General features: G+C 33.8%; 3 protein-coding genes across 3 annotated transcripts in view; 1 reads left to right on the top strand and 2 right to left on the bottom strand.

Annotated features, from left to right (window-relative positions):
* The window catches only part of LOC106070381 (calcium/calmodulin-dependent protein kinase type IV-like), a 101,045-nt gene that overhangs the window by 47,642 nt on the left and 29,903 nt on the right, over positions 1–23,500 (bottom strand). The window lies entirely within an intron of this gene.
* LOC106070385 (WD repeat-containing protein 11-like) overlaps positions 1–23,500 on the top strand; it is a 30,690-nt gene that overhangs the window by 4,098 nt on the left and 3,092 nt on the right. Inside the window, exons 3-31 of the mRNA XM_013230277.2 lie at positions 6,070–6,139; positions 8,174–8,215; positions 8,444–8,597; positions 8,802–8,975; positions 9,102–9,200; positions 9,295–9,421; positions 9,631–9,808; positions 9,920–10,043; positions 10,153–10,334; positions 10,444–10,581; positions 14,202–14,361; positions 15,208–15,292; positions 15,442–15,548; positions 15,752–15,824; positions 15,932–16,040; positions 16,235–16,359; positions 16,541–16,664; positions 17,868–17,974; positions 18,063–18,186; positions 18,516–18,684; positions 19,353–19,521; positions 19,636–19,701; positions 19,794–19,878; positions 20,012–20,194; positions 20,449–20,615; positions 20,805–20,899; positions 21,547–21,644; positions 21,773–21,853; positions 22,551–22,695. Coding sequence (XP_013085731.2) covers positions 6,070–6,139; positions 8,174–8,215; positions 8,444–8,597; positions 8,802–8,975; positions 9,102–9,200; positions 9,295–9,421; positions 9,631–9,808; positions 9,920–10,043; positions 10,153–10,334; positions 10,444–10,581; positions 14,202–14,361; positions 15,208–15,292; positions 15,442–15,548; positions 15,752–15,824; positions 15,932–16,040; positions 16,235–16,359; positions 16,541–16,664; positions 17,868–17,974; positions 18,063–18,186; positions 18,516–18,684; positions 19,353–19,521; positions 19,636–19,701; positions 19,794–19,878; positions 20,012–20,194; positions 20,449–20,615; positions 20,805–20,899; positions 21,547–21,644; positions 21,773–21,853; positions 22,551–22,695 — 3,560 coding nt within the window. The remainder of the gene's footprint in view (positions 1–6,069; positions 6,140–8,173; positions 8,216–8,443; positions 8,598–8,801; positions 8,976–9,101; positions 9,201–9,294; positions 9,422–9,630; positions 9,809–9,919; positions 10,044–10,152; positions 10,335–10,443; positions 10,582–14,201; positions 14,362–15,207; positions 15,293–15,441; positions 15,549–15,751; positions 15,825–15,931; positions 16,041–16,234; positions 16,360–16,540; positions 16,665–17,867; positions 17,975–18,062; positions 18,187–18,515; positions 18,685–19,352; positions 19,522–19,635; positions 19,702–19,793; positions 19,879–20,011; positions 20,195–20,448; positions 20,616–20,804; positions 20,900–21,546; positions 21,645–21,772; positions 21,854–22,550; positions 22,696–23,500) is intronic.
* LOC129926505 (uncharacterized) lies at positions 2,863–5,187 on the bottom strand. The gene is made up of 2 exons (XM_056030997.1): positions 4,902–5,187; positions 2,863–4,859 (listed from the first exon to the last, which is right to left on the bottom strand). Exon 2 carries the CDS (start codon positions 4,360–4,362, stop codon positions 2,962–2,964), a length of 1,401 nt encoding a protein of 466 aa, XP_055886972.1. The 5' UTR covers positions 4,363–4,859; positions 4,902–5,187; the 3' UTR covers positions 2,863–2,961.

Raw genomic sequence — 23,500 nt, 5'->3', positions numbered from 1 at the left:
TGGCAGTGAATCATGGACCACCTACGCAAAGCAAGAGAGAAAACTGAACTCATTCCATTTGAGATGTCTCTGTAGGATCTTGAATGTCACATGGAAAGAAAAAGTGTGCAATACTGAGATCCTTGCTCGATCAGGTATTCCCAGCATCTTTACTTCCCTCAGACAACGCCGTTTGGGCTGGCTTGGACATGTTCGCCGGATGGAGGGTGGGCTCCACAGCCACATGAGGAAGTGTGCTCTGAGATGAACCATAGTCGTTCTACAACTGAAGGAGGCCAATGAAGATAGAGCTTTTTGAACCCAGTTTGTTACCTCATTTATGTTTCTACGTTAACAGAACTAAATGCATGATGATGATGATGCGTAGGACGTAATCATAATGCCAATGTGAATGTGGTAATCTTGATTATCTTCTTGAACTTCTTCTTTTTTGAAGTAGATCTAACTTCTGTATCATTACTGTAATAAATTATTATAATATCTAAAATAAGATAAGAACTTATGATAACAGTTAGATTTATGACAATTTTACTGTCGAAAATTGTGCCTATTCTAGAATAATTTATTGATTCTGGACGTTACATAAAATGATAAATTATAAATCCGTACAGCTCGCTGTTTTTTTTGGTCATTACATCTTTATTTTGATATTTAAAATGAAACAAGTGCGCTGTATAATTTGTGCGTCCATTTTCGAGTGATTCTGACCCAATTTCCTTCCATTTAGCTATCTTTTTTATGTAAGAGTAAGAAAAAAGAATTTAAAATTTGTAAGTCAGCTTGTTTTTTTTTCCTATGTTACCAGGATGACTTTACCTCTTCCTAGGGACACTGGGACACTAGGGTTAAGACTATATTTTTTGGTTGAGTCTTTGCTAATGAGCTGGCCAACATTTATTCTGTTTTTGGAGCTGAATTATTTGATTCAAAGGCCAAGTTGTTTGATTTCATTAACAAAAATAAATTAATAGGGTCTTTGTATTAAATTACGATTTTCTTACCATTTTAAGTGCTGTAACTTTTTAAGCGTCATTAAAATATTCAACAAAAATCCATAATTATGTGTTGATAATTATTATTAAACCTTAGATGCACAGTGCTACTTTGTGGCCTGTCTTATCTACTAACTAGCAAATCTGTGGTGATAGTAAATGCGTCACCAGGTCATGGAAAAATAATTTTCCAATATGAATTTTTTGCTAGCACTCCATGTCCATGTGGTTATCATATTTGTAAATTACTTCTTAACTTCTTACACCCTTTCCTGTTGCTGCCACATCAGTCATGATCAGTGTACATGATAATTTTGACAATTACTCAGCCACATCATGGCAAGTCATGCCCATCGCAACGGGCACGACATGGCCTAAATTGTGCAGATGTACCCAAAACTCAAACTGATGCCTATCGCCAATCGTGTTCTCTGCATGATAAAAAAAGTTAAATTTTTAGTAATGAATGAAAGCATGATTTAACACTCTAAATCAGCAGGATCAAAGATTCAATTTAAAAAAGAATATTGAAAAAATCTTTGAACCAGTAATAAAAATAAAAGCTACATATATCTTTGTTTATTAAGTATCTAGGCAAGAAAGCCTATCTAGAGTCCTGATTGACTTGTCTCAAACTTGGTCTAGTTCTAATAATAAATAATGACTGTAATTGGCTATATGTGTTCATGTACTAGTTATCTTCTAGATTTGCATAGAAGGGCTAGATTTACTTATTTTAAAAAATGAAATAATATAAATGAAATCTAGATGTATTTGTGGAAAAAAATTATGATAAATTTAGATTCTAGATTTATAGATTTATAATTATTTTTTAATTATCAGCCATTATATATCGCAACGATAAATATAATGGTTTCAATAAATATCCACTCAAAACTTAAACAATGAGTTAATATCATCTTAAAAATGTTATTTCAGTTTTAAATATTTGTTGATCAAAGAAAATGCAAGATTTTGGTGGATTTCAAAAGAGAATGTGAAGTAAAAAAAAAAAAAAAGGATGCAGCCATTGATAACCAATGAATCTATCACTTCCGTTTTTTTAATGTCTGCCGGTTAAATCCTTCAGTATATCGATTTTTTTAATTACTTATTTTTATAAATTTCTATTTTCCATGCTCGTTTTTAAAATTAATAAAAAAAATATATATATTGTTACGAATCTCACTATCCAGGCTCTCTGCAAACTGCACCTTACACCACCAACTTAAAGAACTTGACAACTCAGGGCTCCAAAGTAACGTAACACTTTAATAGTTGAATAAATAACAGCCAATACTGTACAATTGGCAACACGTACACTGTACAAATATCTCTCCGATAACACCGTTCCGTAGTATCAACTCTTGCACTGGCCTCTCCGTCTCGTTCCGGGCTTGCACTGGGTTCAACAGTTCAGGACTGACTTCACACACTAGGTTCGTTGTGTCGGACTCGATCGCAGACCAAGATCAAGACGCCGTTCGTCTCAACTGTACTTGATAGTACTCCGCACTGAACCGTCGTAATGCTCCGTACAGAACCACACCGCTGAACTGTGCTGTAGTCGACCGGACTGTAGTGAACCGGGCTCTGAACCCCTGCCGTGAACCCGCTGTCTGAAACTTCTGTCGTGAACCTTGCTGTATTGAGCCCCTTTTCTCAACCGTCTTGACTGCAACACCTCCGCTCTTATATAGGGTCCCTACTGGCCTTCTCGAACCGGACAGAACGCCGCTCGACGTTTCCAGGTGGTCAGATGACTACAACTCTCGTGACGCTCCTGAGCTTGTTCACGACGTCGATCCTTCCCGAACTGCCGTGTTGACACTCGTCTCGGCTGACCGTCGTAACTCGTCACGGTTGACCGCTCGTCTAGCGCTGGCCTGGGGCGATTAGCGTCGGCTGACTACACACACACCACTACCCCCATCTGTGCCACCACCAGGTTTATAACACTGCCCCCTCTTTAGATCTGTCCGTCCCGGACAGAATCAACATCATGACATTGGCTGTAAAGTTTCATCGCTGCAGGCGGGGGTCGATCAGTGGCAGTTGGCTTGCCTCTTGAGCTTAATGGAGCCATCCATGATGCAGTCAGCAATGGTCGCTTCCTTCTCTTCCTCCAGTTGGCATTAACCTGGTTGCCTCGCCGTCGTGCTTTCATCGACATCCATGTTGAATTCAGAAAACGTTTTCTTCTCCTCCAGTTAGCCTTCATCTGGTTGTATCGACCTCGTGATCGCATGGTCATCCATATTGCACTCAGCAAAAGTCGCCTTCTTCTTCTTCTCCGCCAGTTGGTCTTCATGTGGTTGCAGTGATATCGAGGTTGCATCGTCATCCATCTTGCATTCAACAAAAGTAGCCTTCTTCTTCTTCTCCGCCAGTTGGTCTTCATGTGGCTGCAGTTATTTCTTGGTAGCATCACCATGCACGTTGGACTAAGCAAACGCCACCTTCTTCTTTTCCTCCAGTTGATCGTCTTCTTGTTGCAGTGATGTTGTAGTTGCATCGCTCTCTTGTCGTTTGGTACTGAGGGCAGCCAATTGACACTTGGAGAGGTATAGGATGTAAGGGCAGGGATTACCAAGATTGTTGGCAAAAGAGGTGGCTTCATAGGGCTTTGCGAAGAAGGACTGGGATGGGCTTCAAATCCACAGGGCGGGGAATTGTGGGACAGGTCATCATCTTCAGCCTTGTCTGGAGGGCATGCTCGTGGGGCAGGCTGGTAACACTCCTCGTGCAAAGGTCCCTCGTCTTCGGCATCAGGCTCCATTCGGCTTTCTTCACCACCATCAGGACCTCTCTCTCTCGTCTCAGTATCGGGCCAATCGCTTGTTGGTTTCAGACCCTGTCGATGACTTTCGTCTTTCAAATGTCCATCAACGTCAACGTCAGACTGCCTTGGATTCTCTTTACCACCTTCAGGACTTTCCTCTCCAGTCTTGGCAGCTGGACCAACGTCTGTTAGGTTCGGACCTGGCTGGTATCTCTCGACTTGCATATGTCTCTCAACGGCTTTGTCAGGTTTCAATGGGTCCTCGTGATCACCACCAAGGCTCCTCTCTCTGGTTTTAGCATCTGAACGAACGTCTGAGTTGATGATTCTCTCCTCCACAGCAGGTATGCGTTGGTTCATAGCGGCTATCTTGGTGTTCATGGCATCTATCTTGAAATTGATCTGTTCCAGCAAGTTAGGTTCGACTTCAAAAAGATATGTGTCCGGATCTTCTTTTTCTTCCAAAATGTCATCTCGGAGGCGTGCTTGTAAGGTTTCTTTATTTCCGCTCGTTTTCAGATTTCGATCACGGAGTTCTTGCTTCAGTTCTCTGAATTCAAGTTCGTACAGCAGTTTCAGACGAGCCATAGTAGATCCAATCCGATTCCGATCCGATCCCACTTCTGACACCAGTTGTTACGAATCTCACTATCCAGGCTCTCTGCAAACTGCACCTTACACCACCAACTTAAAGAACTTGACAACTCAGGGCTCCAAAGTAACGTAACACTTTAATAGTTGAATAAATAACAGCCAATACTGTACAATTGGCAACACGTACACTGTACAAATATCTCTCCGATAACACCGTTCCGTAGTATCAACTCTTGCACTGGCCTCTCCGTCTCGTTCCGGGCTTGCACTGGGTTCAACAGTTCAGGACTGACTTCACACACTAGGTTCGTTGTGTCGAACTCGATCGCAGACCAAGATCAAGATGCCGTTCGTCTCAACTGTACTTGATAGTACTCCGCACTGAACCGTCGTAATGCTCCGTACAGAACCACACCGCTGAACTGTGCTGTAGTCGACCGGACTGTAGTGAACCGGGCTCTGAACCCCTGCCGTGAACCCGCTTTCTGAACCTTCTGTCGTGAACCTTGCTGTATTGAGCCCCTTTTCTCAACCGTCTTGACTGCGACACCTCTGCTCTTATATAGGGTCCCTACTGGCCTTCTCGAACCGGACAGAACGCCGCTCGACGTTTCCAGGTGGTCAGATGACTACAACTCTCGTGACGCTCATGAGCTTGTTCACGACGTCGATCCTTCCCGAACCGCCGTCGATCCTTCCCGAACCGCAGTGTTGACACTCGTCTCGGCTGACCGTCGTAACTCGTCACGGTTGACCGCTCGTCTAGCGCTGGCCTGGGGCGATTAGCGTCGGCTGACTACACACACACCACTACCCCCATCTGTGCCACCACCAGGTTTATAACAATATATTCTTGAATAATTTATTTTATTTATAATACTTTTCTTCATTTTCCTTTAAAATAAAACCAAATAAGTTAGATTATTTAATTAAATAAAAAAGTTACATTAGTTTTAGTAACTCTGTGTTAAAAATGTTTGTCTATTTTTTTCAATCAAAATAATTTGCACTGAAATAGTTAAAGAATTTTTTTTTAAATTCTAACTGCACCAAATTTTAATAACTTTATCCCTGTTCAACAATTAATAGTGGAGATATCCATTTTCATTTTAGTTTGAACAATTTCCTATTGAAAAAAAAAAAAAAGAATTATTAGGGACTGTCATATCAAAGAGATCAACACATCAAGCTGTATTAACTGGTTCTTTTGTACAATTCATTTATTTTGGCATTGTGTTCTCTAAAAAACAAGGAAATGGAAATAAAAATACTATATGACATAAGGGAAAATAAAATAATTAAGTTAACTAAGTAAAAAAAGAAAGAAAATATGCTTTAAAGATATGGAAGTCTTATTTTAGTACTGTTTCTATTTATGCTGTATATATAGACTGCTGTCTTTTGGGGGGAAAATGAAAATATAATACAAAGGTTAAATAGAAAGTTCATGGTTATGAATCTGTCAAAACCATGTCTTAGAAAGCAAAAGAGGTAAAAATTAACCTGTGTACAAAATTTCATGTGAAACCATACAGTAGTTGATGAGATCTCTTGATCTCTTGCCTATTGTTGATAATTGTCAGGAAAGGTGTACATACTTATTCAAATGTGTATACATTTTTCTTTAACTTTTCTGAACATACAAATCTGTAAGGAAACTCTATTCATTCTTACTTCTTTTTATTAACGCTAACATAACAGGGGATGGCAAGGTTACCTAGCATATGGCTGTCAAAATCTTGTGACTGTTGTTGATCCCAGGACAGTTCAGGTAATGCTTGGCAATAATATATCTTTTTTTTTAAATTGTATTATATGAGTATATCTACAACCAGAAAAACATAGAAATACTTAATTGTTGTTGGTCTAGATCTCTTATAACAAACTCAATTACATGACTGATACAAACTAATTGATACAACTACACTTTGCCTAAGCTTTGTTGTTTTGTTTTTTTTAATAAAACTATTTTTTATGTTTTTCTTGTTACCAATCGTCTTTATTTAGCTCTATTTTATGCTTTTAGATTTCACAATGCGCTATGATTCTATCACTTGTCAGTAATAGTTGGAAAAGGGTAGGGGGAGAAAGAAGGGAGTATCTTGGTGATTACTTTTTCAATGCATTTATAAAAAAAAAGGTGAACAACTTGAATTCAAACTCAAGAGCTAAAGACTTCTCAGACAAATACACTAACCACAATGTCAGTGAATCTCTTTATGAAAATAGGTTTTAGAGTTATCTATTGCTAGCCTCAAACTTAAATGTGGCGACCTATAAAGGGGCCTAATTCAACTTATACCACCACATTAGTGAAGTACAATTTCTTTCCCTTGTTCAAGATACCATCATAATAATCAATTACCTAATTGTTCTTTTAAATTGATTCTTGTTTTGTCAGGCAAAAGAAATAGTAGTGCAAATTTTCAGCTTGATCTGAGATAAGATGTGGGAGAAACAATATAAGCTTTGTAAAGATGCTTTTGAAAAAAAAAATTATGAAGTGCCACCAAAAAAATAAGAAATATTACATTTTTGTTTTAAATCAATTCCTACTTTATGTTCAGATAATATAGTAAAGTAAACTTTCATATTTTATTGACATTGTGTTTATATTTATGAGCATTAATTATTCCCCTTGGCAGGTTCATATTGTATTGTAAAAATGTTTGTTAAATGTTTTACATGTTTTATGTTCCTCCAGAGTTGAAGATAGTTTACTTCCTAGTCCAAACCTCCCACCTCCCGCAGGACGACAGGGGATGGGTGCGGGCAGGGTTTGAACCCGGGACCATCGATAAATCCAAACGACAGTCCAGCGCGCAAACCGTAACATATGATGAGAGAGTGTGTTAAGTCTGATGTATCCAGCGTCTAATGTTGCCGTTGCTTATTGAGTTCAATGTTTTTTAGTGTAATATTAAGTTATAAGTGTATCAATATTTTAAGCTAGCAGTTATTGGAAAATAAAGAGAAAAAAAAATGGCCAATATGAGGATGAAACCTACAACCTAGCTAAACAGCCATACAAACTATGTGCAAAATTTTAGCTTGAAACAAATAAATCAATTTTTTTTCTCTTTTTTTTTTTAATCAGCTTTCATCTTTTGACCACTGTTTGACTTGTAAGAAAGTGTGAGCTTATAGGAGGAATTGAAAAAAAAAAATCAACAACATAAATAAGGCTACTATCAGCAGTCTAATCAACTTTGCCATCATCTGATGGTATGGTAATACTTTACTGGCACAAAGACATAGACTTAATAGGATAATTAAAAAAGCATTGTATATCACTCAAATACAGCTACCATCTGTTGAAGAGCTTTTTCAAGAAAGATGCGTTTCCAATACACTCACAATTCTTAAAGACAACCTGCACCCATTAGACCATTTTTACATAAGATCTGAACGAAGTGGTCGCCTCTTTCCATTAGGACTAAAACAGAAAGATTTAAAAACTCCTTTAACCCACTATCGGTCAGAGAATTACAAGATCAGCTGTCGTCATTGAGAAGTACATAGAAGTCAAACTCATAAAGCGCTGGTTGTGAATGTGTATGTGTTTTGTGAGTGAATGTTATTCGAATTTTTCGTTCATATTGGCCCAGGAGAGATCTGAATGGAAGGATGTGTTAAAGCAGGCCAGAGCCCTCCATGGGCTGTAGCACCACTGGGATGGATGGATGGGATGGATTGTTTTTGTAAAGTAGTTACACTGAGGTTGTCAATTGTAGTCAAACTGAATTTCCATTTGATTGAACCAATAAAATTATCTTATCTTAATAAGGGCAACATTTTTTTTTAGGTTATTCAAGTTCTAGACAAACATAAAGGTGTGGTAACACAGGTAAAGCATTGTTTTCTATTAGTTAATCCTAGATTCAGTACTTATTGTGTTAAAGTCAATATATTTTGTTTTAAATTCAATTATTTTTATGGAACCAAAAGAAAAGTGATTAAACTACAATAAATTTAAAGCTACTTAGAATTAAATAAACCAAAGTTGTAATTTTCATTCTATTTCGAAAATGTAACTTAAAAATAATCATACATATATACTTTTTATTTTTTTAAGGTGAAATGGGCACACGAACAGTACCACCATGATCTGAACTCTCCTTATACTCTCAGACTGGCATCCTCTGATACTTTGGGGCATATCATTGTATGGGATGTTGGCATGGGTGTTGTAAGGTCATCATTTGAAGATGGAAACAAACCTATTTTAGGTCAAAGCAAAACCTTCTGCTCAGTGATAAATTTTCTTCTCATAAGGCTTTAATTGTTAGCTTTAAAATGTTAAAGTATTTTAGCCCACTTTTGAATTAGAAGTTATTAAAAGTTATTTTAGGCTATTGTTTCTTACTTGCTTTTGAAATGTTCATGTTCCAACTTTAAGCACTGCTTCTTAAATGTCTTTCTTGTACCTGTAGGGTTGCAATGGCTGAGCAATCAAGATGCTTGTCGTGATCTCTTGGTGTGTCTTCATCCTCCATACTCACTCATTGTGTGGAATGCAGACACAGGAACTAAACTGTGGAAAAAGTCATACACAGAAAATCTTTTAAGTTTTACTTTTGATCCATTTAACAGTAAAAATTTAGCCTGTGAGTATGGGCCTTGTTTAATTCTTGGCATATAGTTTCAAATATGTATACTTGCTATTGTGTTATTTTTAATGTATATAGATCTGTTTAAACTTTTTCTTTTTTTTACTTTAACTTGCTCCTCAGTTTTGGGCCAAGACAGTATATTGTTTGTATCAGATTTCACCATCAACAAATCACCATCTAGCAATGGGAAAAAATTCTACATATCTAACCCAACACAAAGTAATTTTTTTTCTTCATAAATGTGTGTATTTATTTTTATTTTTTCCATTAGTAAATAAGGTTACAAGGTTATTTATTCTAATTCACATATTAGCATCAAATTTGCCAAGGTCTTCTAGCAATAACAATTTAGAAAGAAAAGCATCAGCATCTTCAATTTCCTCATCTAAAAATCTGGCCAAAAGAATGAGTCAAATTTTAGTTGGAGAAGCGAAACCTAAGTAAGTGATATATTCAAAACTAGTCTTTAAATACTGTCTTGTTATTTTAAAATATTTTTTGAATATTCTAGAATGTCCAATATTCTTTATGTATATTATCAAACATCTTTCCTATTTTGATTTAGTCTGTCATAGGTTTAACTCTTTTCACCTCAAAATGTTTGTCATTTTCAATTGATTTGTATTTATTGTCTTTCTTAAAATCTCAGAACTGCCAATGATGATGAGAATGTAACTCTAAATGAATGTTTGCAACTTTGTTTTCATCATTCATGTCGCCACCATCTCATGTTGCTTTATCCAAGGGAAATGCTCATTCTTGATCTTGAGATAAATCAAACAGTTGGAATTATAGCATTGGACAGATCTAGCTCTTCATTTTCAAAAGTACATAGAGTTTTAAATTCAAATATTTGTCATACATGAGTTTTCTTAATAGAATTACTTCTAATGTGATATGAATTCTATTGCTATAGTTTTGTGTTTTTATTCATGTAGGTGATAACATGTTGGCAGAGAGATGTTCTTATGTGTGTTCATGAAAATGGAAGTGTTTCAGTTCGAGTCAGACGGAGGAATAATTCTGTTGATACACCTGCTCCTGAAGGACATGGTGCATTTGGTAATTTTGTACATTTAATAATTTGAGGTAGAATTCATATTAACACCAATTATGATGGTAGACCTATTGTTGTTAAAGGTAACATTATTTTTACTTTTGATTGATATAGATGATACTCCTACACAACTCTCCATGGAAGTGGCTTATGACCTTCGCTGTCAGTCTGATCCACTTCGAGTGACAAGACATAACAAGTTGTTTTGCTCTGCCCTGTGTCCTGTTTCTGAAAAGATGATAGCCTTAGTCATGAGTGACAGTCGTGTTATGTTTTGGGAATTAATAGCACAACAGGTACTAATAATGAATGTAGTAATAATAATATTTGAGATTAAATCTTATATGGTATTTTTTTTTTATAAGGAAGAGACATTAACTCTGAGATGTTGCATTCCTATTTTAGTTTGCAGTGGATGGATCCACATTAAATGGACCAATCTGGAATGTCAGTTATCCTAATTTGGAAAATGTTTCATTTCCTGTTCTAAGTGATATCCCACATCCTCAACTGTGCTTAGCTGATTCGATCGGAACATCTCAAGTAAGTATCAACTAGTTTTAAACTTGTATCTTATGTGTTTTAAATTAAATATTTTGACATTTTCTCTTACTAAATTTAATTTTCAACATTTGTTGCAGTCCCCAAAAAGAGGAAAAGTTTTGTTCTGTCTGTTTGTCAACTTATTAATTTAGATCTTAACAACTAAAAAAAGATATTGAAAACCTGATTTCATAATATTTTGATTTTGCGGATTGCAATGTTTTAGTGCAACAGCTACTTTTTATCTTCTGAAAGTGAACCATTTAGTTTTTAAAATGAAATATACCTTTTTAAAACTATTTACTATTAATAAGTAAAAAACAGAGGTTATATCAGTGTTTCTCAAACTGTGTGCCGCTAAGATTTGCAGGTGTGCGCAGGAGTTTTCAGAACGCCACAAGTGCAGCGTTACACAGGTCTGCCTACTATTAAATTTATTTTACGTTGTAATGACATCCCCATTTGCAAAGACCAGTAATAGTAGTGGATCTCTAATCTCTCCATAGTGACGGAAAGGGCTGTTAGCTCTTCATGTTATGGAATTGTCCACTATACATATATTATTATAATGACTCAAATGTAGGCCGCCTTAGCAGACGCACAGCAGTTCTTGAATTGGTAATGATAATAATAAGCGATGCGTTTCATGTAAATTGGTTAGGTGTATGCTAATAATAACAAATTATCAATAGCCTTATTCATTGTTATCCCTGGAGAAATACGTTAGCAAGAATGAAACTGTGAAAGTGTTAAATGAAAATCAAGGAACCAAGTGAAGGTACAAAGAGTACATCGGATATGGTTTCATATCTTCTGGACCTGAAGATGCTCCATTGCCATTCTGTCTGATCTGCAATGCAACTCTGTCGAATGAGGTGCTTGTTCCAAGCAAATTGAAGAGACCTTTGGAAATAAAATATCCAGCTGTAATAGCGCAACTGAAGGAATACTTTGAAAACATCAACGCTCAACAAAATAAACAAGCTAAGAAACTTATGAAGTACCCAAAGCTGCCAGAAAAGGGATTGATTGCAAGTTATAAGGTTGCTCAGTTATTAGCAAAACGCAAGAAAGCACACACAGAGGCTGAATCAGTCATTGCACCAGCTTTAGCAATAGTTGTTGAAACTATCCTAGGACCCGATGCCGCCGAAAAAGTTAAAAAAGTTCCTTTGTCAAATGATACTATCTCGCGCAGAATTGAAGACTTATCCTCAGATTTACAAGATCAAATCTGCGAACACTTCGACGTGACTGACGATGAAGTGTCTCTGCTGTGCTCTCTTCAAGTTGATGAATCCACTGATGTTAGCGGCAAAGCCCAGCTGCTAGCTTTTATTAGGTTCATAAAGGTTGAAAAATGTGTCTGCGAATTCTTATTTTGCAAAGACTACAACCAAAGGCGAAATTATTTTCAATGTGGTGAACGAAAACATTTTGCTCTTCAAACTACAGTGGAAAAACTGTGTCAGCGTTTGCAGCGGCTGTCCTTCCATGCAGGGAAATAGAAAGGGATTCGTCACTCTTGTGCGTCAAGAAAATCCAAATGTATTAGTTGTTCACTGCATGATCCACAGAGAAGCTCTTGCCTTCAAATTTTTACCAAAAGATTTTATGTCTGCACTGGATCAAGTGATTGAAGTTGTAAACTTCATCAAATCTCAACCGCTTGCATCCCGACTTTTCTCAGAGCTTTGTGAAGCAATGGATTCAGACTACAAATGTCTCCTGTATCACACCAACGTTCGTTGGCTCTCCAGGTGAAAAGTGTTAAAGCTTGTCGTCCAACTCAAGGCTGAGCTGATTTCATTCTTGGAGACTGAAAAAAATACTTTGGATTTTCTATTCATGACGAGATCTGGTGTTTTAAGGTGACATTTCTCTCTGATTTATTTGACAAATTAAATTAATTCAAGGACCATCAGAAACCATCATCACTGCATCCTCAAAACTGAAGTCATTTGGTGAAAAATTGTCTTTGTGGCAAAGTAAGTTCTCGAAAGGAGTCTTCGACTGCTTTCCTACTTACAATGAATGTACTTCAAATAAAGAAATCACCCCCGAAATTCTGGACACTTTGACACACTTGCAGTCAGCATTGCAGCATTACTTTCCAACAGTTGGAAGTAATGAGTATGGATGGGACAGCTATCCATTTGGAAACAATGAATCTACAAATCTGACAACTGAAGAAGCAGAGTAGCTCATTGATTTAAAAAATGATACAGTTCTTAAGTCAAGTTTTGCAGAGAAAAGCCTGGATGTGTTTTGGATTTCAATCAACAAGTTATATCCTGCAATCAGTTTAAAAGCAATCAAAATAATTCTTCCATTTGCATCTTCATGGTTTTGTGAGGTTGGATTTTCAGCACTGACTGAAATCAAATCTAAGAAAAGAGAGAGACTTCTTACAATAGACGATGAAATGCGAGTTTGTTTGTCGACTCTGTAGCCTCGATTAGATCGCATTTGCTCTCAAAAACAGGCACACCCTTCACATTAAATGTACCGGTAATACTTAACAGCGGGAAAATCTTTTTTTTTCTTTTTATTTTAAAGCAACTGTTGCTCTTCGTGGTGTGCCGTGAAATTTTTGTAGTTTTTTTACTGTGCCGCCAGACAAAAAAGTTTGAGAAACACTGGGTTAAACTAAAAGGGGGGGGGGGGATTTGTATGTTTCTTATTATAACATTTATGCTAACAGTTTTGTTCCCAAAATAATGTTAAAAAAATATTTATATTACTAATTGATGTGCTTTCTCTTATATGAGCTACTAATTATTTACAGAATATGTTGTTGTTTTTTTTAAACAAGCACTACAGCCTATTTCCGATTTGAAAAAAAATAACAAATTCACCTAACACTAGAGAGATAACTGGATAAAACAATTTTTTGTAATCAAATAAAAATTTATATTATACAAAACAATAATCAATAAACAACTTTAAAATGTAGAAAATATGTTTAGTTTCAAATAATATATACTTTTAATACCTTTCAAATAAAAGCAGGGTTAAAAAATAATATATTTCCCAGGTGGTGGCTATATACTATGGGTACAGGCATGTTTGTTTAAAATGTTTTTTTACAAAATTTAATAAAATAGCTAGACATATCTGGATTTCACTAAAAAAAAAAAAAAAAAGTTTCCAATCTCTCATTCTTGTTCTGAACTGTTATAGGAAAGTTTTTGTAAAAATAATAGCATCCCAATACATTTTACCATATTTAGCTAAAACCATAGATAATGCATCCTGTCACAGTAAGTGCAACTGGGTTAATATCATTTAGGCCAGGCTCACGTGAACCATATCTTCATAACTATCAGTTCATTAAACACACATGTACATTTACAATGTAATAAAAATTATAATAAATTTATAACATTAAAATATCTCCATGCCCTGCTGTATCATGACATCAGCGGCCTAACAATTCAATCATATCAGCAATTAATTTTGATATTTATCCATTAAATAATATGGTTTTCAAGTTAATTTTTTTTAATAAGAGTAGTTGATGTTTGCTTGTTGATAATAATTGGCTGAATAATTAGTATTGAAATGCTTTTGATAATTATAAAAAAATGAAAGCTCTAATAAATGTCTCTACATTAAAGACAACAGAACCAGGGATTGACCCAGTTGGTAAACCAGTCCATCTGAAGTTTCTTCTTACTGGTTTGGTGAGTGGTATATCTCCTCATGTTACAGTCATGAAGATGTGTCCTCCTTTAACTAATAAAAACATGGATATCTACCAACCTTTGATTGCCTTAGGTAACTAAGATTTTCCTGAGCCAATATATAATGAACATTTGAATGTGTTAACTGCTTAAAATGGTTTTAAATGATGTTTTGTACAGCACCTCTCTGTTATACAGGGTGGCCCAAAAGTAGGTTTATAGTGTTAGGGCACAATTAGGAATTAGGCCGGAATAGTTATTTGTTTCATAAAAAGGGAAAGTTTTGACTAAGAGACAATGACGTGACGAATTAAAAAACACAGGATTTAGTGAGACTTTTGGCTGCCATAGAGTAAGGTCTGCTTTAGTAACTGAAGTAGATATTTAGCTTGATAATTGACAGTTCCCTTCTTGTTGGACATTCCCTATTAGCGTCGACTAACTTGTGTTGTTAGTCTTTTACCTTGTGTTATTTGATTTCATTATTTGAGTTTTACATTCATTTGACTTATCTGCATTAGACACAGTACAGAAACGTCTAACAATAGTTATCACATAGAAATAGACTATTTATTTGAAACTTAAGACACTAGAACAGCTGGAACTTTGTTATACCTGTTAACTTCAGTCAGGTGCTCAAAATTTCAACATTGCAACATTCTTCAAATCTCCCCAATACACTCTGAGATGAATATAATCTTTGAAATCATTTCTTGTTTTGGGTTTCTTCTTATAAACCTTGTTCTTAACACCCCAAAAAAGAAATCCGTAGGTGTCAAGTCAGGTGAATGTGGTACTAAGCAAGTAACTTCAACCATATACAAGGTAGTTTAATAACTGTAAGCCTACTTTTTGGCGTATTGTAGCATGCTCACTGTGCTCTCCTCTATATTGCAATGTTCTAAATTTTTCTTAATATATCTCATGTATTTTTGTTAAGGTACCCACTCTGGGGCTATCCAGGTTGTTAATGCAGCTAGTGGTCAGATAGAGAGAGAATATAATCTACACTCTAGTCCTGTAAGGTAAGGAAGTGGATTTTAGTTAAAGGTTAGAATTAAATTTAGTTTAGCAATTCAATGTTATATATTCATTATTATTATCATTTAATTTACATTTTGTTTTTTTTTTTTAAGTCTAAATGAAATCTATTTGTTATTGTTTTTTTCACCAGGGGTGTAGAGTGGACTGGATTAAAAACATTTATATCCTTTGCATATCCTAACCCTGGCCCAACCAGCTTAGTTAAAAATGAACTAATTTGTGTGGATACCACAACTGGTGTGTAGGAGTTGATATAACTTGCTCAATTCTGTTTCTAATTAACAATTATCTAGTTATTTATTATCTTCTATTTCATTGTCAAGCAGTTGTTGTTTCTTGATCATTCTAGTTGACAATGAAGGTACTAGCCTATTAGCCTTTTATCTCAAATCATTTGGCTTTCACATGTTTTAAACACCTTTCTTTATTAATGGTTTCAGGCAAGCAAGAGCATCTGAGAACTAATAAAGAAAATGAATCACCAATAGAACTTCTTGTTGTCTCACAACTCAAGTTAGTAAACATTAAATGCTTCTACTGCTAATATTTTACTAAAGTTCATACATAGTTTTGTAATTGATTTTTTAATATATTTTTTTTACATACATTTTCTTTTTCAGGCAATACTTTGTGCTCATTTTTAAAGACAAGCCTTTGGAACTGTGGGATTTGAATACACAATCAATCATTAGAGAACTTCCTCGGAACTTTCCAAGACCTACAACAGTTGTAAGTTTGCTAACATTTTTATATCTTCTTAATATTTGGAAGTATTACAACATATGTAAATAATACAAATTTCAATGGCCTTGTAGAAATATTTAAAACATTTTGAAACTAATTATATCAGTCTATATTATGTTATAATTTTATTAGATTTCATACTATGTACATTGGATTCAAATTGTAAATCATTCTTTAAGGTTTGGTCACCATCTCATAGTCTAAGAACTTTAAGGAAAAAACTTTTAGACTTTGGAGAAGAAGACAAATCTTCAGCTACTAATCCTCAGTACAAAATCTCATCTGGAGATTCAGTGGAGGATAAGTTAGTACATTTTTCTTTTTGTTCATTTTAGTTTGGAAAGAACAGTTTTGACTTTAAAAAGCTAAAAAAGTTTTTACCTCATATCTGTTAGTGTTTTTTTTTTGTTTCTAAATGGTATCTTTACTTTTAAAAAATGTGTTCATAATGTGCTACTAATTAGTTATAAAATCTTTATTTTTAGAGATAAAAAGAACCAGAAATCCAATATAAGAGAACATTTTGTTATGACGGACAAAGAGGGAACAGTTTTTCATTTCATTGTTGAAGCAGCTGCAATATCTGATGTCACCAAAATACCTCCAGAAGTAATCACAATTTTTTTATTTTTATCTCATATATTTTCTCTGTTTTCCAGCCATTGCTTCTTTGGTCACTTCATCCCCGGTCATTTCATCTCCTGGTCATTTTATCCATTGGTCATTTCATCCTCTACAGTCTAATCCATCAAATAATTGTTGTAAAAAAGTATGACATTGACAATATTTCATATAGTCATATATTTATTTTCATTTACCTAAAAAAAAGAGTGACATATTAAATCAGAATATAAAAATATAAAAAATTAACATCTATAGATATAGAGCTAATGTAAAAATTGTTTTTGCATGTTAATTAAAATCAGTAAGATAGGCTATTAATAGTAGATACATAAGATGATTCAGATTCATTGATTCGTATTGCTGTACATCATTTGTAATTTCTTGGCTATTGTTGCATATTTCTTGCAGTAAGCATTTATTAGAATAAATAAAACGTTATATATATGAAATGGCAAGCTCATATTCAAGAAAGAGCGATAAACAAATAAAGATAAGGTGAAAGATGGCCATCTAAGTTATCAGTGGCATGATAAATATTCTAATCGGTCTAATGTCACAAAAGATTTCCACTACTTCCACCACACCTTGGCCTTTTACAAGTTTGAGTGCAGAGCAGCATGATCATAATTAATTAAATCGTTCTCATTTCTCAAAAGATTTCTTCCACTACTTCCATCACACCTTGGCCTTTTATGATAAGTTATGAGTGCAGAGTGGCTTGATCATAATTGTTCTAATCATACTTCTATCTTTCAAAAGATATCCTCTACTTCCATTACATCATGATCACTACATTATGCAATATGTGCAGGATAATATTGACATCAATATATCAAATAGAAACAACGTAACTAAATACAAACCCAGCATTACAATGTATCTACTGATTTACATCTATTATTTCATTTTCAACAAGAATGAAGAGAGGATGGGGAACGCTATAATGACTGTTAAAAATATCAAAACACATTCTAAATAAACATGTTTATATATTAGATGAAATGATGACTGAAAGGCAAAGCCCTAACAACACAATTACACAATGACTATGAAAAAAATATTTAATTAGGGATGAAATGACCGGTCACCATTTTCTCTAAACATGTAAGAATAGCTATAAATTATAAGAAAAGAAAAAAAAAAACAGCCAGTAAACATCATTATTGATATTGTATATGTCATTTCCAGAGTGGGTTGAATAGAATAACTGCATTAGCCTGGAAGTCTGATTATCTTTTGTTTGGAGATTCAGAAGGCTATCAGTGTTTGTGGGATTTGAAAGCAAAGATATCCAGGTTTGTTTATATTGCAGTCATTACAAAGATTTTGTTACCAATAGATTGTATTGATTGTGCTTATGTACTTTTCTTTGTTTTCCCATAGAACTACTCCCACCAATAGAGGATGGATAAAGAAAATTCGCTTTGCTCCAGGCAGAGATAATTTTAAGTTTTTTACATTACACAATGATGGTGTTGTGATTTGGGACATTGCTGCAGAAGGAAAGGTATTTTTATATGAGCTACCTTTTGGTTAAATAACAAAAGAGAGTATAAAAAGTATTAAAACTGTAAGTGTCCTTGATTACAGTTAAAATTTAGACTTCAAAAGTTTGAAATATAAGATTGACTAAAATCTTTGAAAAGATTTTTACAAAAAATAAATGAAATTATCTTTGAATATTGTTCTTATTATTGTAAATTTCTTCTTTTACAAATCTTAATAAGTATTATTTGCATTCCTTCAAGTCTTTATTTCATAATATTTTAAAGTATTCTAGTCCCCACTAATATCTAACTGCATATCATCATTCATTAATATTTGCATTTCCTGTAGTCCTCAGTATTGCATTCAATTAAAAGCCCTAAAGACATCAGTAAAGTAATTGATATAGACTGGGCTGGATCTGACAGGCCTGCACTAGTTACCTCCCATAGCACTGTACATATTTGTGATCTTACCATGAAGTCAGCCACATCAGGGGTAGAAAACTGGGACTTACCTGGTAAAACTTTTTTTTCTAATCATAATAATTTTTACTTTTTTTACAAAACTTATTGACTCACTTCGTCCCATCTTGGATCAATTTTAAATTTTGCATGATCCTTCATTGTCGATGACAACAAATAAATAATAATGTTTTTAAATTAACAAATTAGTGGTAACTAATTAATTTTGTTTTATACAGAAAAAGGTGATATAAAACTTGCAATATCAAGTTGTAACTGTTATTCATTCCTATAAGCTTTGATTTTTACAAAAATATTTTTTACAAGACTTGTATCTACTTACTTTGTATGTCTGTCTGGTTAAAAAAAATCTTGTGCACATTATTTCTCCCACTTCTCATTATTTGATCAAGTTGAAACTTTGCAAAAACAAACCAAAAAGTTAATGAATTAGTTGTAATTAATTTTATTTTAATAGAGAAAAAGGGAGAGATATGGCAGTAATTTAGTGGCTACTTCCCAATATACAAGCTTTATATTTTTTGTATAGAAATTTTTATATTTTATTTATTAATATTTTGATTGTTTTTATTTGTCATTTACCATCACAAGTTAGTATTGACCTAAAAAGAAAAAAAGACATCTTGTAAATAGAATATAAAAGATTTAGAACAAATGTGTTGTACATGAGGAAGACTGTCAAATATTTTCTGTCTTGATTCAGAGCCAATGTTTAGTCCTCACCTGCTACCAGCTCGTTTATCACAGATGATCAAATGTTTGCTCCAGCATCAGGAATGGCGAGAGAAATATTCATTATCTGTGTCAGGCTTACTTGAACATGATCGACCCACACAGAAACGAGTTAATGCACAATTTCAGTTAATTGAAAAGTGAGTTTTTGTTTTGTTTGTTTCTTTTTGTCATCATTTCCTTTTGTCTGAATTGTACCCTGCTGGGCGTACTTTGTTGAAAGTTATTTAATTGATAATACTCTATCATTACAGAGAACTAACTGATTACCTACCTCATGCCAAATTTGGTATAGCGCACAGATGTCTCCTTACAGCCAGGTAAAGAGTCATTTTATATTTTACCAATACTAAAGGCAAAAAATTAATAGTTTCAATTGGTATATATATTTATTTATTCATCTTTTTTGTAGACTGTTTGGTGATGAATTAGATGTTCACTTCTGGACAGTGGCACTCCATTACTTAAGAAGTTATAAAATTCAAGGACCTATCAAGGTATAAAAGAATTTCTAGTATTTTTAAATAGACTGATGTCTAAAAAAATCAGTTTATTTGGATGTTAAATTAATCTGCATATGTAAGACTAAAAAGAAAATAGTCACTCATAAACCTTTTTTCTGTTCCCAAGTCTGACAGTAGCTTTGACCTGAATGGGGAACTATTTATACCCCCCACTCCAGCATATAAAGAGGCACATGACCTTGTTGTACTGGATGAGGATGATGTTAATCTGAAAACAAGAATAGCATTATTTAAAGATCAGCCTCTGGAAAGATGTTATGACACTTTATGTGATAACCAAAGATTTAAGGTGAATTTAGACAAATATATCAAATGTTTCCCGTATTAGTTCAATGAAAAATATTTGGCATTAAGAAAAACACCAACAAAAATTATTACAAGTTTGCATTACTAGCAAGTTTTGGTACGAACAATTAAATCATTTCAATAATTTGAAGATAGTATCCTCATTTATTGATATTAAAAAACTTTTTTTTAGAAACATAAAATACTTTTAAAATTTAGCCATCATTTTGTTCTAAGCTGAAATTATTATTATCACAGAAATACCAGCTGGACCGTGTACATCTCCAAGATAGTAAGAGAGCAACAACTGAACACACCCAGAAATGTGCAGACAGCTACATGCAGCTAGGGCAGAGTGACAGAGCAGTTCAACTTTTATTGGAAACTGAATCAGACTCTGACAACTACTACATTGATTGTCTCAAGTTTGACACATTTTCACTTAATTCTTTTTTGTTTTCACCTAACATTGTTAGGTTTGATAAGTTGAACAATTTTTATGGATGAAGCTAAAAGCTGATATGCTTTTTTATGTATTTAAATTACAAAATTTTGATTTTTCTCCATTTATTAATGTTTGCATTTGTTGAATGCTTTCTTTTGGTCTATTGCAGAGCTTGTTTAGTGGCAAGCATTAGATCCTCAGGGGCATCCCAGAGTACAATCAAATTAGTAGCGACAAACCTCATAGCCAGCGGTCGTCTCACTGGTGATTACATTTTTTCTGCTTTTTATATATTCAGTTATGATCAAAGTCTAACAGCAATAGAACACTGTCTTTTACCTTGTTGCAAATTTATTAGAAATAAGCAATAGTAATGATAAGTTATAAATAAACTAAAGTATCACTTTCATTTATAGAAGAAATATTGTGATTGAATCAATCTGGCTTTATATATTATGAGTGAATCAATCTCGCTTCATACATTGATTGTTGATTTACAGTAAATGCATTTTTAGTAACTTGAAACTATCTTTTTTATTAAATTCAATGGCAAAGAATGTTAGATATTTTATAGTGCAGTTTATTTATTTATATATATTTTTTTTTTTTTTTTTTTTTACCAGTTAACTTGCACATCTTAACTGTTCATTTTTTATTATTATTTAATTTATAATTCATCATTCTGAGCATTGTTAACATAGAGCTTCATATTATCAAGTGTAATTTGAAAAGCCTAATATTGTTGACTGCAGATACTACTCAACAAGAAGCATATTTATCCAAGAATTAGGCGTTGGGAACAGGATTCTATGTAAATTAGCACAATATTGCTGTTGAACTTTTTAAAGAAATATTTGGCACAATTATAAATAGTTTTTATGAATTATTTACATATTTCATTTTATTAACAGAGGGTGTCCAGTTGTTATGTTTGATTAATAAAGGTCTGGATGCTTGTCGCTATTTACAAACATATGGTTCTTGGGACCATGCTGTTTGGCTGGCTAAGGTAAATGTTTTATAATTTACATTAATTATTTTATCATTATTAGTTTTTAGTCTATTTCAAATAATGTCTATTTAAAGATAATAACCAAAAGTAAATTTTGAAACATGGAATTTTACTTTGAATTTTAGTCAAGTTTAGAGCCAGGTGATTGTGCTGAAGTCATGAAACGCTGGGCAGAATATCTGAATAGTACACAAGTGAATCAGAAGGTTAATATACTTTATGTAATGAGTTGTCTGTAATAGAATTTAGTTTATTCTACATTATGAAATAGAAAATAGTTTGTTTTGTTTTTTATCAAATAAAAAATAGTCCAAAATGTTTGCATTTTTAGTTATTTCCTTCATGTAAAAAAAAAAAATAATATTAAATTGATAATGTGTTTAATAATTTAAAATGACAAAGTTTAATAAATGTTCTCAGCATTCAAAGTCTAAAAGTTTGATCTTTTTGTTTTGTAGTTATTTAATGAAAGTTTTCTGAAAAATCTATTTATACATGTTCAGGTAGAAAACATATCTAAAATACCTTTTAAACAATAGTCTAGTTGAATTGAATCTTTTGAAACTTTTTACAATATAAAAGAGCAGTCAAAATTCAAAAACCTGGATTTACAAGATTCTGTCTCATTTTAAACCGAATGCAGTAAAAAAAAATTCTTTTCAGTTTGAAATAAAAGCTGTATAAAAAAAAATTATACTCTTTAGCATAAATTAAATAAACACTTAGATCTATATTCCCCATCAATAGTTTTGACAGTTAACCTGACAATAAAGTCCAAATCAAAGATAGGATCATTTATTCATAGAGAATGGTTAGTTATTTGAAAATACTTGGTTAAAATTATATTATTGAATTTGAGTTTGATGCAAATTTTAGTCCCTTTTTCTATCTTTCCAATGTCAGCATAAGTCAGTTCTTGTTCTGCTCAGCCTTGGCCAGTTTTATAAGGTATTGGAACTGCTGTACAGTATGAGGAATTTTGATACAGCGGCTCTGTTCTTGGAGTCATGCGAACAGTTTGGTTTACTGAAGAATGTTGAGCAAACTAGTAAGTCTATTTTTAGTCATATTTTCTGTCTTTATTTATAATAAAGATTTACTTTGCAGCTCATAATAAAACTAGCTTAACATTGCTCATAAATTACTTAACAAACTTTTCGTGACCGCCATTTTCTTATCATTTATAGTGAAATTTTTTTTTCTTTTGCAATAATTGTGTATATTATACAAATAAAAACATTTATTAACAGAATAAAATTGATTGTAAAAATGTTAATTGTAAAATGCTTTAGTGATGCACATTTTCCATGTTTCTATAGCATGCTCAGTGCACTCTGTGCAATCACTTTTGTGGACATGTGGTAGGGGTGATTTGGGAGGTTTTCATGTTGCCTTTGAGTGCCCAGGAAACTCATCTCAAGTAAATTAAAAACTCCTAGTCTTCTTATAGATCCGAACTGAAGCTCCCACTCAGCACTGCATAGCCATTAAACACATTCACACAAAATTCTTTCTATGGTGTTCTTCAGTCGCAAAGTGACTATGGATCATGAGATGAATGCCTGGGCATCAGCTATGGTCGGAACTATGTTGCCCACACAGCAATTCCCCTCCCCCCCCCCCTTTCTATGCATCTGGTGTGTCCAAAGGAACAAGTGCCAATACAGTTTGGGGCAACGCAGGCTTGGTCATTGTGTAGCGATGTGTGCTGCAAACTGCATAAGAATCACCGACTCCTGATTTTTCCTTGGCTACCCACCTAGAAGAAGGAAAACTCTGAATTCAAACCTCTGCTGCCTTACAGCTATACCCAAACATGGGAAATTGAGTCAACTAAATTCTTTACATATTTA

The sequence above is a fragment of the Biomphalaria glabrata genome, chromosome 1 (genome assembly GCF_947242115.1).
Source record: "Biomphalaria glabrata chromosome 1, xgBioGlab47.1, whole genome shotgun sequence".
Taxonomy (NCBI): domain Eukaryota; kingdom Metazoa; phylum Mollusca; class Gastropoda; family Planorbidae; genus Biomphalaria; species Biomphalaria glabrata.
Note: the sequence above shows the minus strand (reverse complement) of the source record. Positions and strands in the feature narration are given on the sequence as shown.